The 13,011-nt window shown below is 45.6% G+C and overlaps 1 protein-coding gene across 1 annotated transcript in view; it reads left to right on the forward strand.

Annotated features, from left to right (window-relative positions):
- The first annotated feature begins 3,280 nt into the window (after positions 1-3,280).
- Positions 3,281-13,011, forward strand: part of LOC128419033 (hemicentin-1-like) — a 56,734-nt gene continuing 47,003 nt past the window's right edge. Inside the window, exons 1-3 of the mRNA XM_053399277.1 lie at positions 3,281-3,855; positions 6,206-6,571; positions 10,164-10,558. Of these exons, the coding sequence (XP_053255252.1) occupies positions 3,789-3,855; positions 6,206-6,571; positions 10,164-10,558 (828 nt within the window). The 5' untranslated portion in view covers positions 3,281-3,788. The remainder of the gene's footprint in view (positions 3,856-6,205; positions 6,572-10,163; positions 10,559-13,011) is intronic.

The following is a 13,011-nucleotide window of genomic DNA, read 5'->3' on the forward strand; positions in this document are numbered from 1 at the left end:
CGTTTTGGGTAGTATTTCAGAGAGAGAGAGTACATAGTACACCACTTACAGATTTTAAGCACTTTGGAAATGCTTTTAAATAAATCAATAAAGCTGCTGGTAGATGCAATTTAAAAATAAAGGAAATTTCCTGAATCACCACCAGGTGGCACATCATTGCATGTATTGAGAGAGTTCCTTGAAACGCATCGGAATAAATTTCTGAGTAAGGTCATCCTTCTAGGAGGGTTGAACTGCAGGTCCCCCCCAAATCAGTCTTTGTCAAAGTGCTTTGGCAAATGTCCTGGCAACTTGGTTCCCGGGTGAAATGGATTAACCCAAGTCCTTTTTCGTCTGGTTTCCAACCTAGTTTTATTTGTTAGTTTGCTTTTTACCTTTCTTTAAAGGAAAAAAACCGACTCTGGGGTTGCGGCGCTCATCTCGCTTTATTGGCTGAGGGAGCCAGCGTACAGCTTCCGGGTCATGTGGCCAGCATGACTAAGCCGCTTCTGGCGAACCAGAGCAGCGCACGGAAACGCCGTTTACCTTCCCGCCAGAGCGATACCTATTTGTCTACTTGCACTTTGACGTGCTTTCAAACTGCTAGGTGGGCAGGAGCAGGGACCGAGCAACAGGAGCTCACCCCGTAACGGGGATTCGAACCGCCGACCTTCTAATCGGCAAGTCCTAGGCTCTGTGGTTTAACCCACAGCGCCATCTGTGTCCCTTTTACCTTTCTTTACCACCCATCAACTTAACTGTGCTCTCAGCAGAAGACAAATTATCTCTAGAGAACTTAACCACTGCTGACATTAACACTGGCCACAGACAAGGCATGAAGCGAAGGAAGGAAGACGAGCTTACTCCATCCATGTCATAAGCAGAGGTTGGATGGCCACCTGTCCTGGATGCTTTGGTTGAGTTTCCTGCATTGCAGAGGGTTGGACTAGATGACCCTCAGGGTCCCTTCCAACTCTACAATTCTATGATTCTGAGATTCTATGACCCTAGAGTCTAGCAGTGACCAGAGTCAGACTCCTGTTCCACTGGCTAAGGCACTGGACCAAGTTCCTGCCATTGAGCTTGGCAGTCAGGGGCAAACTAAATGATATCCCATGGTGCAAGGCAAAAGTTCCTGTTAAAGGTTGTTGTTGTTTAGTCATTTAGTCATGTCTGACTCTTTGTGACCCCCTGGACCAGAGCACGCCAGACACTTCTGTCCTCCACTGCTTCCCGCAGTTGGGTCAAACTCATGCTGGTAGCTTCGAGAACACCGTCCAACCATCTCGTCCTCTGTCGTCCCCTTCTCCTTGTGCCCTCCATCTTTCCCAACATCAGGGTCTTTTCTAAGGAGTCTTCTCTTCTCATGAGGTGGCCAAAGTATTGGAGCCTCAGCCTCAGATTCTGTCCTTCCTGTGAGCACTCAGGGCTGATTTCCTTCAGAATGGAGAGGTTTGATCTTCCTGCAGTCCATGGGACTCTCAAGAGTCTCCTCCAGCACCATAATTCAAAAGCATCAATTCTTCGGCGATCAGCCTTCTTCATGGTCCAGCTCTCACTTCCATACATTGCTACTGGGAAAACCATAAAGGAGCTGAGTTTAATTTTCTCTATGAAAAGTTAAGTCTTCAAGGAGATGAGAGACTGTTGCTGCCCCACTGAGGGGGAAAGTCCTCTTGAAGAAGAGACTGCCATTTCCTGAACAGCCGCTAGAGGGACACAGAATCCCATATAAATAAAAAGACAGGGTGTTGGGGAGTTGATAGAAAACATCCAATCTCGGTTTTGAAAGTCAGTGGGTGGTCTCCAGCAAATATTCCTATCTCAGCCTAATTTATCACACAGGGTTGTCGTAGGGATAAGATGGAGTAATTCCAGACCCACCGTCCGGAGCTCCTTGGAGGAAGTGTGGGATGTGATATATAACACCACCGCAGTCAGCAACAGGTTCAGCTTGTGGGCTGTTGATTTGCAAGGCTGTGTCTTGATGAAGTATATTGCGAGAATGCTTAATGGGCGCTGGTGCTTCTCCATTAATACTGAACACACATTAAGTGCTCAGGAAACCATTTTAACTGCGTTGCCTGAATCAAGAGGCGTTGTCATCACTAAATACCTCCTCAAATGATGGGGCATTTAAATGCATTTCACGAGATGCAATTAGTACCTAATCGGTTCAGTTGTTTTCACAATGTGTGCAGAAATTAATTTGGTATCCCAACAGTTGTTTTGTTTTTGTTTTTTGCAATTTGGAGAGGGGGTTTTTCCCTGGGGCGTCTTTGGAGGCCCAAACCCTAATCTTGTCCCATCACCAACTTTGGTTGCCATCCCAGTCATCTTCAAGGAATGAGGTGGGGAGGAATGTTATCCTTTGTCTCAGACAGCAAAATGTCTTGGGCCAGCTCTGCAGGTAGCCAACATCCAAAGGGATTTGTGCCTGTGCACGTGTTATAATTAGGATTTTCCACCTCAGGCGCCAAAAATGTCTTCAGCCACCACTCTGTCAGTGTTGCCAATGGCAGGGCACCGCTGGGTGCCCCTGCAGAGCCCTGCCCTGGTGCCCACAGGGTCTCACTGCCCCCATTCCTCCACTGGCACAAATCAGGTTTGAAAGAAGCAAGAATCCTCTCCCCAGGAAGAATCTCCAGGAGGATCACCACACAAAAAAGTAAATACTTTTTTTATAAAAAAAATAGCTTGGACAAAAGTTACAACACTCTTTTTTCAAACCTTGGGGCAGCGTGGATCTACTATGAAACTAATAAAGCTTAAGTTTCAGGGCCCATAAGCAACTTTTGATTAAAATTTTTGTGTTGAGAAGACCCAATTTGAGTCACATATCTCTAATTGGTTAATCTTGTGTTGAATATATTTCAAGAATCTCAAAGTTTGAGAGTCAGTAGCACAGATATTGTAAAGGTGTGTTGATCTGTAGGGGAACAACCCCCTTGAAGAATCATACAACTGTAGCGTTGGAAGAGATCACGAGGGTCAAGCCAGTCCAACTCCTTGCAATGCAGAGATCTTTTGCCCAACATGGGCTCGAACCCACGACCTTGAGATTAAGTGTCTCATGCTCTACAGACTGAGCTACCCAGAGCTCGTTGCTGGCTGCCAAGGGCCTCCCATGACAGTTCAAGCTTCAGGGCCCCAGAAATGTAGGTCCGCCACTGCTTTGGGTTTGGAAGTGTGGGTTTGTGAGTGTGGTTCTCGTGTGCGTAATTGCGCAACAAGCACCGAGCGGTGCAAGCGCGGTTCCGCCGTGCGGCCGGGAAAGTTTCCCAGGCTTGTAGATGCTCCCAGGGTTCCCCGAAGGTTGGCGACCCACTTTTCCTCCCGTGCCACGTTTCTGCCCGAAATTCGCCCTGCCTTTCCGGGCGGGCGGGCGCCCTGGGCTCTCTCTATTGCGCTTCCCAGAAGTGGCGGGACGGGCGCGCCCTGGCTCTTCCTCCTCCTCCTCCTCCTGCTCCCCTAACGGGAAGTGTCTGCTCGGCAAGGCGGGGCCGATCGAGGCTTCAGTGGCCGCTGGCTGGTTGTGGGCAGAGTCCTCTTCTCCCCGCCTCCGACGGCCGCGCCTTTCCTGCGAATCCCGCTACCTGGCCGAGGACGCGGCGGGCTGGAGGGCGCAGACGGGGTACAAGCCCTGCCCCTGAGGGCGGGACGAGCGAGGCAGGGTAGGGCAGGGCAGGGTCGCCACTAGGTTGCCGGATCTCCAGGCGGGCAGATCAGAACCCAGAGATCTGTGGTCGGGCGCTGGTGAACAGCTGGAAGCGAAGGGGCCCCCTCCCACCGCGAAGCGAAGCCCCGCCATGGGCAGGCACGAGGCGTGGAGACCCCCCGGATGGAGGTGCTCCTGGCACACGGCGTTCCTAGCAGGTGAGGAGGATCGGGACCCTAAAAGAGAGCCACAGATTTGTTTATTTTTTGGAGGGGGGTCTTAAAAGAATGGGGTGGGAATGGGGCTTTTCTCTCTGGCCTCGCTTGCCTGCCGCAACAACTATGATTCTGTGTTGAGATCCCTGCATTTGCAGAGGGTTGGACTAGACGGCCCTCGTGGTCCCAAAGTTGAAACGGATCCAGAGGGTCATCTAGTCCAAGCCCCTGTGTGGGGCTCAAACCCACAGCCCTGAGATTAAGAGTTTTGTGCTCCACCGACTGAGCTACCCAGGAGATGATTGCACGATTCTAGCTTATATGATTACTGCATTTATTGCATTTATTAGAGCAAGATCCATGGGGTGATCAGATGTTTTGTGACCATTCAATGCATCGCTCTTGATTTTGGCTTCGGTGCCCCTTAGCGCCATAGGTCCACGCTCATGGCAAATTGCGCACCTCTTCCTGAGAATCTCCTAGGCGTCCACTTTTTACAAACTTTTGAATACTTTTGCAGGGTTGAGGCAATTTCGTGGAACAGGAAGCTACCAATGGCTGCTAGGCAGGCAGGTTATAGATTACCTCTGGTGTCGAATACAGTCCCTGAATTCCAGTCCCTGGGGATCTGGAGCAGGAGAGGGTGGTTGTACTCATGTCCAGTTTGTGGGCTTCCCAGAGGCATTTGGTTGCCGCTGTGGGACCAGGGTGCTGGATGAGAGGAGTCCTGATCCAGAAGCCAGGCTGTCCTTATGTTCTTAGGTTTTACGGGTTCCCTAACCCAAATCAAGGGACCTTTTAGCACCTAGAACCTAGTCAATCCCTCTCCATACGGTCAAGTTACATGGGAGATCGGTGATTAGGGTTGCAATCTTATGCCTACTTTTATGGGAGTAAGTCCTACTAAACTCAATGGGACTTACTTCTGCGTAGACATGTAAATGTTTGCATTGTAGATCTCCCAACAGCTTTTAAAAGCTTTCATGGGGAGTGGAGGCAAAATGGACCAGGGTGGCAGCATTTCAAAGTGTTGGTGCTGACCTTTAAAGCCCCAAACACACCATGTGACCAAAATTGCCTGCCACTGCAGGTGTTAATGGACATGATTTTGGGTCAGTGGTGTCTTTTCCCCCTCGAGGACTAATGGCAGCTTTTGGAGTGTAGTGTTTATTTAAGGAAATAGTCCCGCAAGGTGGGGGTGGGGGAGCAGGGTTTTAAAAAGGGGCCCTTTCTCCTGAGCTGCAATCCTTGTCGAGCTCATCCTTCTTTGAGTTTGCTGATGGGCAGGGGTCAGCAAACTTTTCAGCAGGGGGCCGGTCCACTGTCCCTCAGATCTTGTGGGGGGCCGGACTATATTTTTTTTGGGCGGGATGAACAAATTCCTATGCCCCACAAATAACCCAGAGATGCATTTTAAATAAAAGCACACATTCTACTCATGTGAAAACACCAGGCAGGCCCCACTAATAACCCAGAGATGCATTTTAAATAAAAGGACACATTCTACTCATGTAAAAACACACTGATTCCCCGACTGTCCGTGGGCCGGATTTAGAAGGCAATTGAGCCTTAATTTGCCTACCCATTCTGTTGGGTGACATGACTTTCCTGCCCATAGATCCAAAACAATTCCAATGGAAATTCCCATCCCCATGGCAGGGATGAGATGGAAAGTGAGAGAGATAAAAAAAAGGCAAAGGTTATAGTTCTATGCACAGTTTGCTGATAATGCTGAGGTTTATGGAATACTTGTATGGCTGAGGAAAAGAGGCAGTGTTAGAAACTCAGATATATTTTAGGCGCCAAATGGCTCCTTAAACCAAGGTGCCAAAGTGGAAGGCCTAGTTGCCATTTTGGGGCCAGACAGCTCAAAAGTCATATTTTTCAATACGACTTTTTGGTTCCTGAAGTTCATTCTGATTGTGCACCTAAAATATAACGGATAGAATTCTACAGGATGTGTTGCTAGTGCGTGAAAGCAGTCCATATCCAAGAATCCCCAGGCAGGCAATTCCAGATGGTGGAGACGTCAAACGGGATACCTGTTTCTTGACTATACCATTTCAGAACACAGGTGGGGTGTGACAGTTGACCTAATGATCGCCATTAAAAAAAAAAGATCATTATTGTTTATTTTCTTTCACTTTTATTTATATGCTCATTAATGTGGGCATTGTAATTATATCAGCACTCCTTTGGGTTGAAATCTCTTTGAAATAGTGTGAAAGTATTTCTTCATTACCTGACGGCCTTTTGAAATACAATTACTACACGTGCTGATATCTGTTCTTTTTGCCTAGAACAGGTCTTTTGCTTGCAGTTAAGTTTCCTTCTTTTCTTCTCCACCCTCTAGCCTCTGTACTGAGTTCCTGCTTCCTGTTGACTCGAGCCCAGGAGACTGGAATAAGTATCAGAGTTGTTCCAGAAGCGCTGAAAGAAGGAGATAGTGTCACCTTAACACCAGAAGGTCTTGATCTGAAGAAGCTTGGTAACTGCAAATGGTACCGAGGGATAATTGAAGAAAAAAACATTATTATTACATTTTTCCTATCTCCTAGTGGTGAGACCAAGGGACCTGCCTACACTGGCAGGGAAACTGTGAAGCCAGATTGCTCCCTTTACATCACAAATTTAAAGCCAGATGACTCTGGAATCTATTCATTTAAACCAGAAGGTCCTGGGGTTACCAGCACAGGGGCTACAAACATCACCGTTTCAGGTATGATTAACTTGCTCTCCGGTCATTCTTACTTCTTATGCACCCTAATCTATCTCCTCTGCTGAGCTCTGGGGTGGAGAATTCTGTGCCTTCCCCCCCCGGGGGGGGGGTGGCTCGTGAATTTGTCCTAAACACAATTCCTCTGCCCCAAGAATGAGGCCCTACAAAATTATTCATTTTTTTCATCAGAAAACTATACCAGAATACACTAGTCTTGCTACTGCCTTTTTAGCTGTTCAGCTGGGAAATTATTTGAGGGGTTTTTTGGGAGGGGGAGTTATATTCATTTAAAAGCATTTTAAAACCAATTAATATTTTAAAATCCCTAAACTCTGTTACTTGCAATAGTAGGTATGGGGGGGATCCAATACAGTTCACATTTAAAAGCAGACCTTCCTAAGTCACAGTTTCCAAAACAATATGAGAACACAGCCACCCTTTGAAATTCACACTTACTTGAATTTTGCAGTTCTCCAGCCCAGCAATGTGTCCAAAAACACAAGATAACAAAGATAACGTGCATAAGAATGCATATTTGTGACAATAACATACAAAAATGAATTATAATGTGTGTGTTAGGTAAAATTACAAAGCAAGTTATGTACATATGCACTAAAATCCTGTTGAATTTTTTGAATTTTCATGAGGATTTGTTTTGATGGGGAAATGTATAGAACTGAATAGTGGAGAAATGAGAAACTTAAGAGAAACCAAAGTTGACAGATTTGCCCATTCCTCTGCATTGGTCACCCTAATATACTGTTATATTAGTTAACTCCCATAATATGCTCTCGATCTGGATGGCTAAAGAGATGTAGACCTGCACCATTTCCTCCTGTGCTATCAGTACATGCTCACAGGGGAAATCAAGTTCCTGATTGTTGTTAATAATTTATAGGGCAAAAATAGGAATTGGTAGTGACTCCAGATTAACCAAACTGGAGGGGAAAGAAGGGGTCTTCTGAATGTGGGATGTGAGCCAGTCTTCCTGGATCTGTGGTATTGAAAAGAAGTTGATTCAATTTGGCAAACTTGCTGGAGGAAAAAAAGTAGTTCTCTATTTTGAGTGAATGGCACAGACAGGAGTGCCAAGAAAAACTATGAACATTGGTGTCTGGGTTATCAATAGAATAAGGTTGGCTGATATATATATTTGTAGGGTGGTACTCTCTGCCATCTTTCTGCATCTGGTCTTGCACAAAAGTGATTGGAGGGCTACCCCAAAGCGGTAGAGCATCTGCTTTGTAAGCAGAATGTCCCAGGTTCAGTCCCCAACATTTCCAGTTAGGGCTCAGGGGAGAATCCTGTCTGAAATTGTGTAGAGCAACTGCCTGCTGGTGTAGATAATAGTGAGCTAGATAGACTAAGGCAGTGTAAGGCTGTGTTCCTTTAAGGGACAGTTCTTCCCCATTCTTTTGGACTGGGGGCTATCCTGCCTTGTTACCTTGATGAAACTTTCCCAGGCGTGTCTTTATACAATGACGTTGGAGCAAATTAATCCACTGTTTTGCATGTGCTGTTCTAGTATGCAACAGGCTGCCGAGCTGCAGAAAGCGAGGGGAGCATCTGCACATTGAGTTAAGGCCACATGGAGGCCGATGTACATGACCCAAGTGACATGATGAGAAGGGAGTTGGGTGAATATGTGTTGCATTGCTGGTTACATTGCTGTCATGGCGTGGGTTTGTTCCATGTACACCTCGCTTGAACCAGAGAGTTTTCCAAAGTGCCAAAACTGGTGTGGTAAATGTGATGCAAGTTACATCTGACTAAGGATGTGTTCACACTTCTTCTGTTTACAGTGCACTTGCACTGCATTTCCAGGGCTGGGTTTTTAAATCCCTGTTCACATGACGTCGGCCAAAATGCCCATGTTATCTTGTATTTTGTTATAAGATGCTACTGTTTGATGTGTTGTTTCTCAAACCAGCTTCACCCCAGTTGGAATCCTTAAGGTCTGGACACCTTTGCATAGGGTAGAGACATCCCCACTTTGCCAATGCCCGCTGGTGTTTGTGTGAAAACAGAAACAAATCTGACATGAAGATGTGCTTATGTGAAGAGTTTGCAGGGATGGGGAGCAGGGAAATGCTTTAAGATGGCAGTGTCTACCCAAAGTTCTACTTGAAAACGACCCACTGAAATGAAAGGACCAAATTTAGTCATGTCATTTCAGTGGGCCTACTCTGAGAATGACTAACGTTGGGTGCAACCCATAGTCTTTAAAATGAGTAGAAGAAGCAAGAGTGACCCGTGAGCAGCACTGTAGGAAATGGACAGACCTGACTCATGGGGTACAATATGCATGGGCCTTATTGCAATGAGCAGGAGCTATATGCTTAAAAGAGACAGGTGCAGGAAAACCTGTTAATGCATTGCACCCCATGTTAATTAGTTATACAGTGGGTTCCACTGGATTTTTCCTTGTTTTGCACCAAAATGCCTTTGCTTGCTCCTGAATGGCAGAGTTGGCGTATCAATACCCCAGGATGATTTAAATACAGTCTGATTTGACTTAGCAGAGGTGATTCTCCAAACCTGGTTGCCTGCATGGGTTTTAATATTCCAGGGGTGCCCTGTGCAATGCTCCCTGCGGCACCCTCTTGGCCCAGCGCCCAGTGTGGGCGAAGCAGTCATGCTCTCCTAAATTCGCCTCCGCCTGCATGTTCTCACACGCATGGATTCCTAGATTGTACATGTATCACTGATGTGTGTTTGGATCACATTTGTTCATATGCTACAGTTATACCAGCTATATTCATCTGAGTGTTGCAACGCGTGCTCTCATATTCTGTTAAAAGGGTATTAAACTTGAGTAGGTATGAATGGAATTCAGAATTCTAAAAAAATCTGCATATTTGGCAGGGAGGTTTTCTGAAACACAAAATGAGATCATGGATTTGTGAAATCTAACTATTTTCCAAAGTTGCTGGGCATCTATTTATTTATTTATTTCCGCTAATATGCCAGAATGGTTGTCTGATCCAGCTTTCTGACAATAATCGGACTGTTGATACACGCTATCCACAGGGTTACTGGAAATGCACATGTGTGAACCAGCACTGAAATATTATCAGATCAAATACTTGTACAGCGCTTGAATACTTGTAGCCAAATGTGGGAACTGAAAAAACACCGAACGCTCAATTACTTGTCAATTATAGATGTGTTCTCCATCCATCAGACGCCGTGGAAGCATCTCTGTTCTTTTCTGTTTTTGTTAATACATTTCCAAAATGCTTATTTGCTGGGTATTCGTTTCTACCAATCTCCATCTTGGGTCAGTAGGAGAAAGAAACTGTTGTTAATAGTTCTCTGTTGGCAACCCTCCGGTTTCAAACCAGTGATGATAGTTCCAACTTGCAGCTGATGTGAGCTGATGCTGGATCCAATTCCAGGGTGCTATTAAGAATCAGAATGCAATTCATGATCTGGTGGTGGTGGTGTTATATTTTACCAGCATTTGGATTGCCATTTGGATTTTCCTGCCTTGGGTACCACCCGGCTTCTAAAATGGGGACAGTCTTTGGTTCCCTTTCTCATGCTTTCACATAGCTCAGCAATGATAACACTGTGTCTCTTCCATCTGTAGAACATCTCTCCAAGCCCAAGGTGCTTGTTTCCCCATCCCCTTTCCTAACTGAGTTCGAGACTGCCATTTTAACTTGCAACACCACGCCTAGAATTGTCAGTGTCGCCTGGTTCTGGGATGGATTGCCTCTCAGGGAGAGCTCTCAGATGCAGCTTTCCGATGCTAATCGGACTCTCACCATCCACGGCATAAACCGCAGCGATGCTGGGGAATATCGCTGTCAAGTGTCCAACCCAGCCTACACTGAAATGAGTGATGCCGTATACATTTCAGTGTTCTGTGAGTATCTGTCTCCAAGCGCCGTCCATTGGACCTGTCCCGGTCTCTGCTTCTTCTCTGTCCTGTGGTATCTTCTCCCGCCTCTACATCTCTTCAGGTGCTTCGGTTTCGAAAAAGTCTTATTTTATTTCTGATTCTTCAGATCTCTCCGGGTTTCTTCTAGGGAACTTCTTCATGATGCTTGGATAGAGAGTCAAGATATGGTGATTGAACTGTGCCAATGCAATGTGCAAATTTTGTTGTGGTATCCATGAAAACCTAGTCCCAACGGTTCAGTTCAGAAGTCCACCTCTGCTGCTGACTGACTCTAGCACCTTGGTCACCTTCCTTGTCTTCTCTGTTCCTCATTAGATTAAATTGTAGCTTACCCTCATCTTCTAACAGGAATGGTCCTGTTCAGTATCTTTGCCAGTCTGCCATGCCCTCCTCCAGAATACCCCATTTCATTCCCCGCCCTGTTTTCCATATTTTCTTTCTTTTCCAACAAACAACATTAGGTGGCTCAGTCCACACGGCTGTTTTTGCTGCCTTTGGTTGTTTTTAAACAAAGATTTGGCATAGTTATGCAAACCTCAGAATTCCTCCAAGCACTTCCTCTCATTTTCCCAGTGGCATATATAAAGTGTACAATAGGTGTGGTTGGGGTTGTTTTTTACAATGAGCGAAACAACCATAAAATAAATGCAGGTTAAAGTCCGAATTGGATTTCCATATGAAATCAAAGTTGACTTGTCCTTCTGGGAACAGCACGCGGAAGGATAATATTAATAATATGGCCCAACGAGTCTGGATTACATTTTTGAAGAGAGGAAGCAACAGATCATTCCAAATAAAAGCATGAAACAGGTAGTCCCAAGAAGAAGCATGGTGTCGTGGAACATAAGTTTTGTAGTAACTGAAAACAGTTAAGTTTTTTAGTATTTAATTTAAATATATGTGTGTGTTTGCCATGTAGGGCAGGCACCATTTGTTCTGTCTCAAGCACCATATTGAGGGCCTTACACAGGAAGGAGTGAAGCCATTGAGAACTAGGAAGAGAAATGGCCAGAGGATTTCCCTCAGATTCATCCTAGCTCTGCCTTAGTTTGAACATTTCGTGGGTCAAACTGGCATGTGGCTCTTCCAGGCAATTTATTCATGTTCCTCTTGCCTGAGGGAGATTATTTGTGGACATGGGAGGAGGCTGAGAAATCTCCGAAATCTCGCTTTGAGGCCTACTTATAAAATCCCAGACTCCCACCCCTTTGAGCAGAGAACACTGACAGACATGTTCTCTTCATGGAGATTAAACGAACCAAGCTGCCAACATCTTTCTCTTTTTTTATCTATTTCCTTCCCTTTTCTTGCCCACTTCAGATAATTCTGAAGCCACAAATAAATCGGAGAGGCATGTGTGAGGGTTCGCCCCAGAGTCTAGTCAGGTGTGAGGGAGAGCGGGCTTGGGGCCGGTCTCGGCTGCCACAGAAAGGCCTCTGCAGGATTTTCCCCCTCACACAGTTTTGTTTTTCTCTTCCTCCTCCTCCTCCTCCTCCTCCTCTGTTTCTCATTAACTTGACAACTGTTTTTATTTGCTGGCGTCAGGCGCAAGTTGCTGGCACCGCTCACTGTGACTCCCTTGGGTAAAAGGGCACCCAGGCAAGCGAGGCAGAACAGGGGCGGCCTTTTGCAACCGAAAGGCATAAAGGCCTGCTCTGCCGGGGAGCTGAAAAAGGAGGTTTATTAACAAGGCTCTTCTTGCAACAAAGGGAATATAGCCGCAGCTATGCCTTTTATCAAAGGAGGTGCGATTTTGAGGCTCCGAGTTAGCCCACCTTCGCCACACAACTCTCCCTTCTCCAACCCAATAATATAGTTTGCGGTAGTTCAAGGAGTTTAAAAAGTGTTCCTGGGGATAGATTTAAATGCAGAACAAAGCTTGCTACTTTTGGGGGCTGCACTGGCAAAATTGAGGCAGAATGAGCCAGACGTCAAAGAGTTCATTGTTGTGACTGTAGTATAGTCCTGGCTATCTGGTCCCATCTTGGTAATTATTTCAGTTATTAGAAAGGCAGAGCTGGGAAGACAGGCCCACAGTGCCTAACGGTCATTAAAGTTCCTTATTCTCCAAATAGTAAATTCAATTTCACCGACTATCGCATATAAAATGAGATTGCAAGACATGATTATTATTGTTTCAGCAAAATGGCTTCCCCTATTAGTCTACTAGAAAGGCAGATTAGCTGCTGTTCTTTGCTGTCTTCGGAAGCCTTCGCCGTAATACACAGACACAACATGCATTTTTTTAAAAACTGAAGGCAAAATTTATTTTAAGTCTCCTCAGGGACGCAACTTGGCCTTCAGAAACGTCAGGATGAACTTTAGCCTTAATTTCTTTAAATTATTTTGTAAATGTAAATTTTCAACAAAAAAACCACTTGACAAATACAATAACAACCAAAAACAAAGAAAAATATGCACAAAAACAATATCAAATCCATAAAATGGGATTCTTTGAACCCCATGACTTCCCTTCCACCCACCCACCCCCGGTTCCTTAAGTTTTCTTTTCAGCTGCATATCATTACTACAA

Source organism: Podarcis raffonei, chromosome 8 (genome assembly GCF_027172205.1).
Source record: "Podarcis raffonei isolate rPodRaf1 chromosome 8, rPodRaf1.pri, whole genome shotgun sequence".
Lineage (NCBI taxonomy): Eukaryota > Metazoa > Chordata > Lepidosauria > Squamata > Lacertidae > Podarcis > Podarcis raffonei.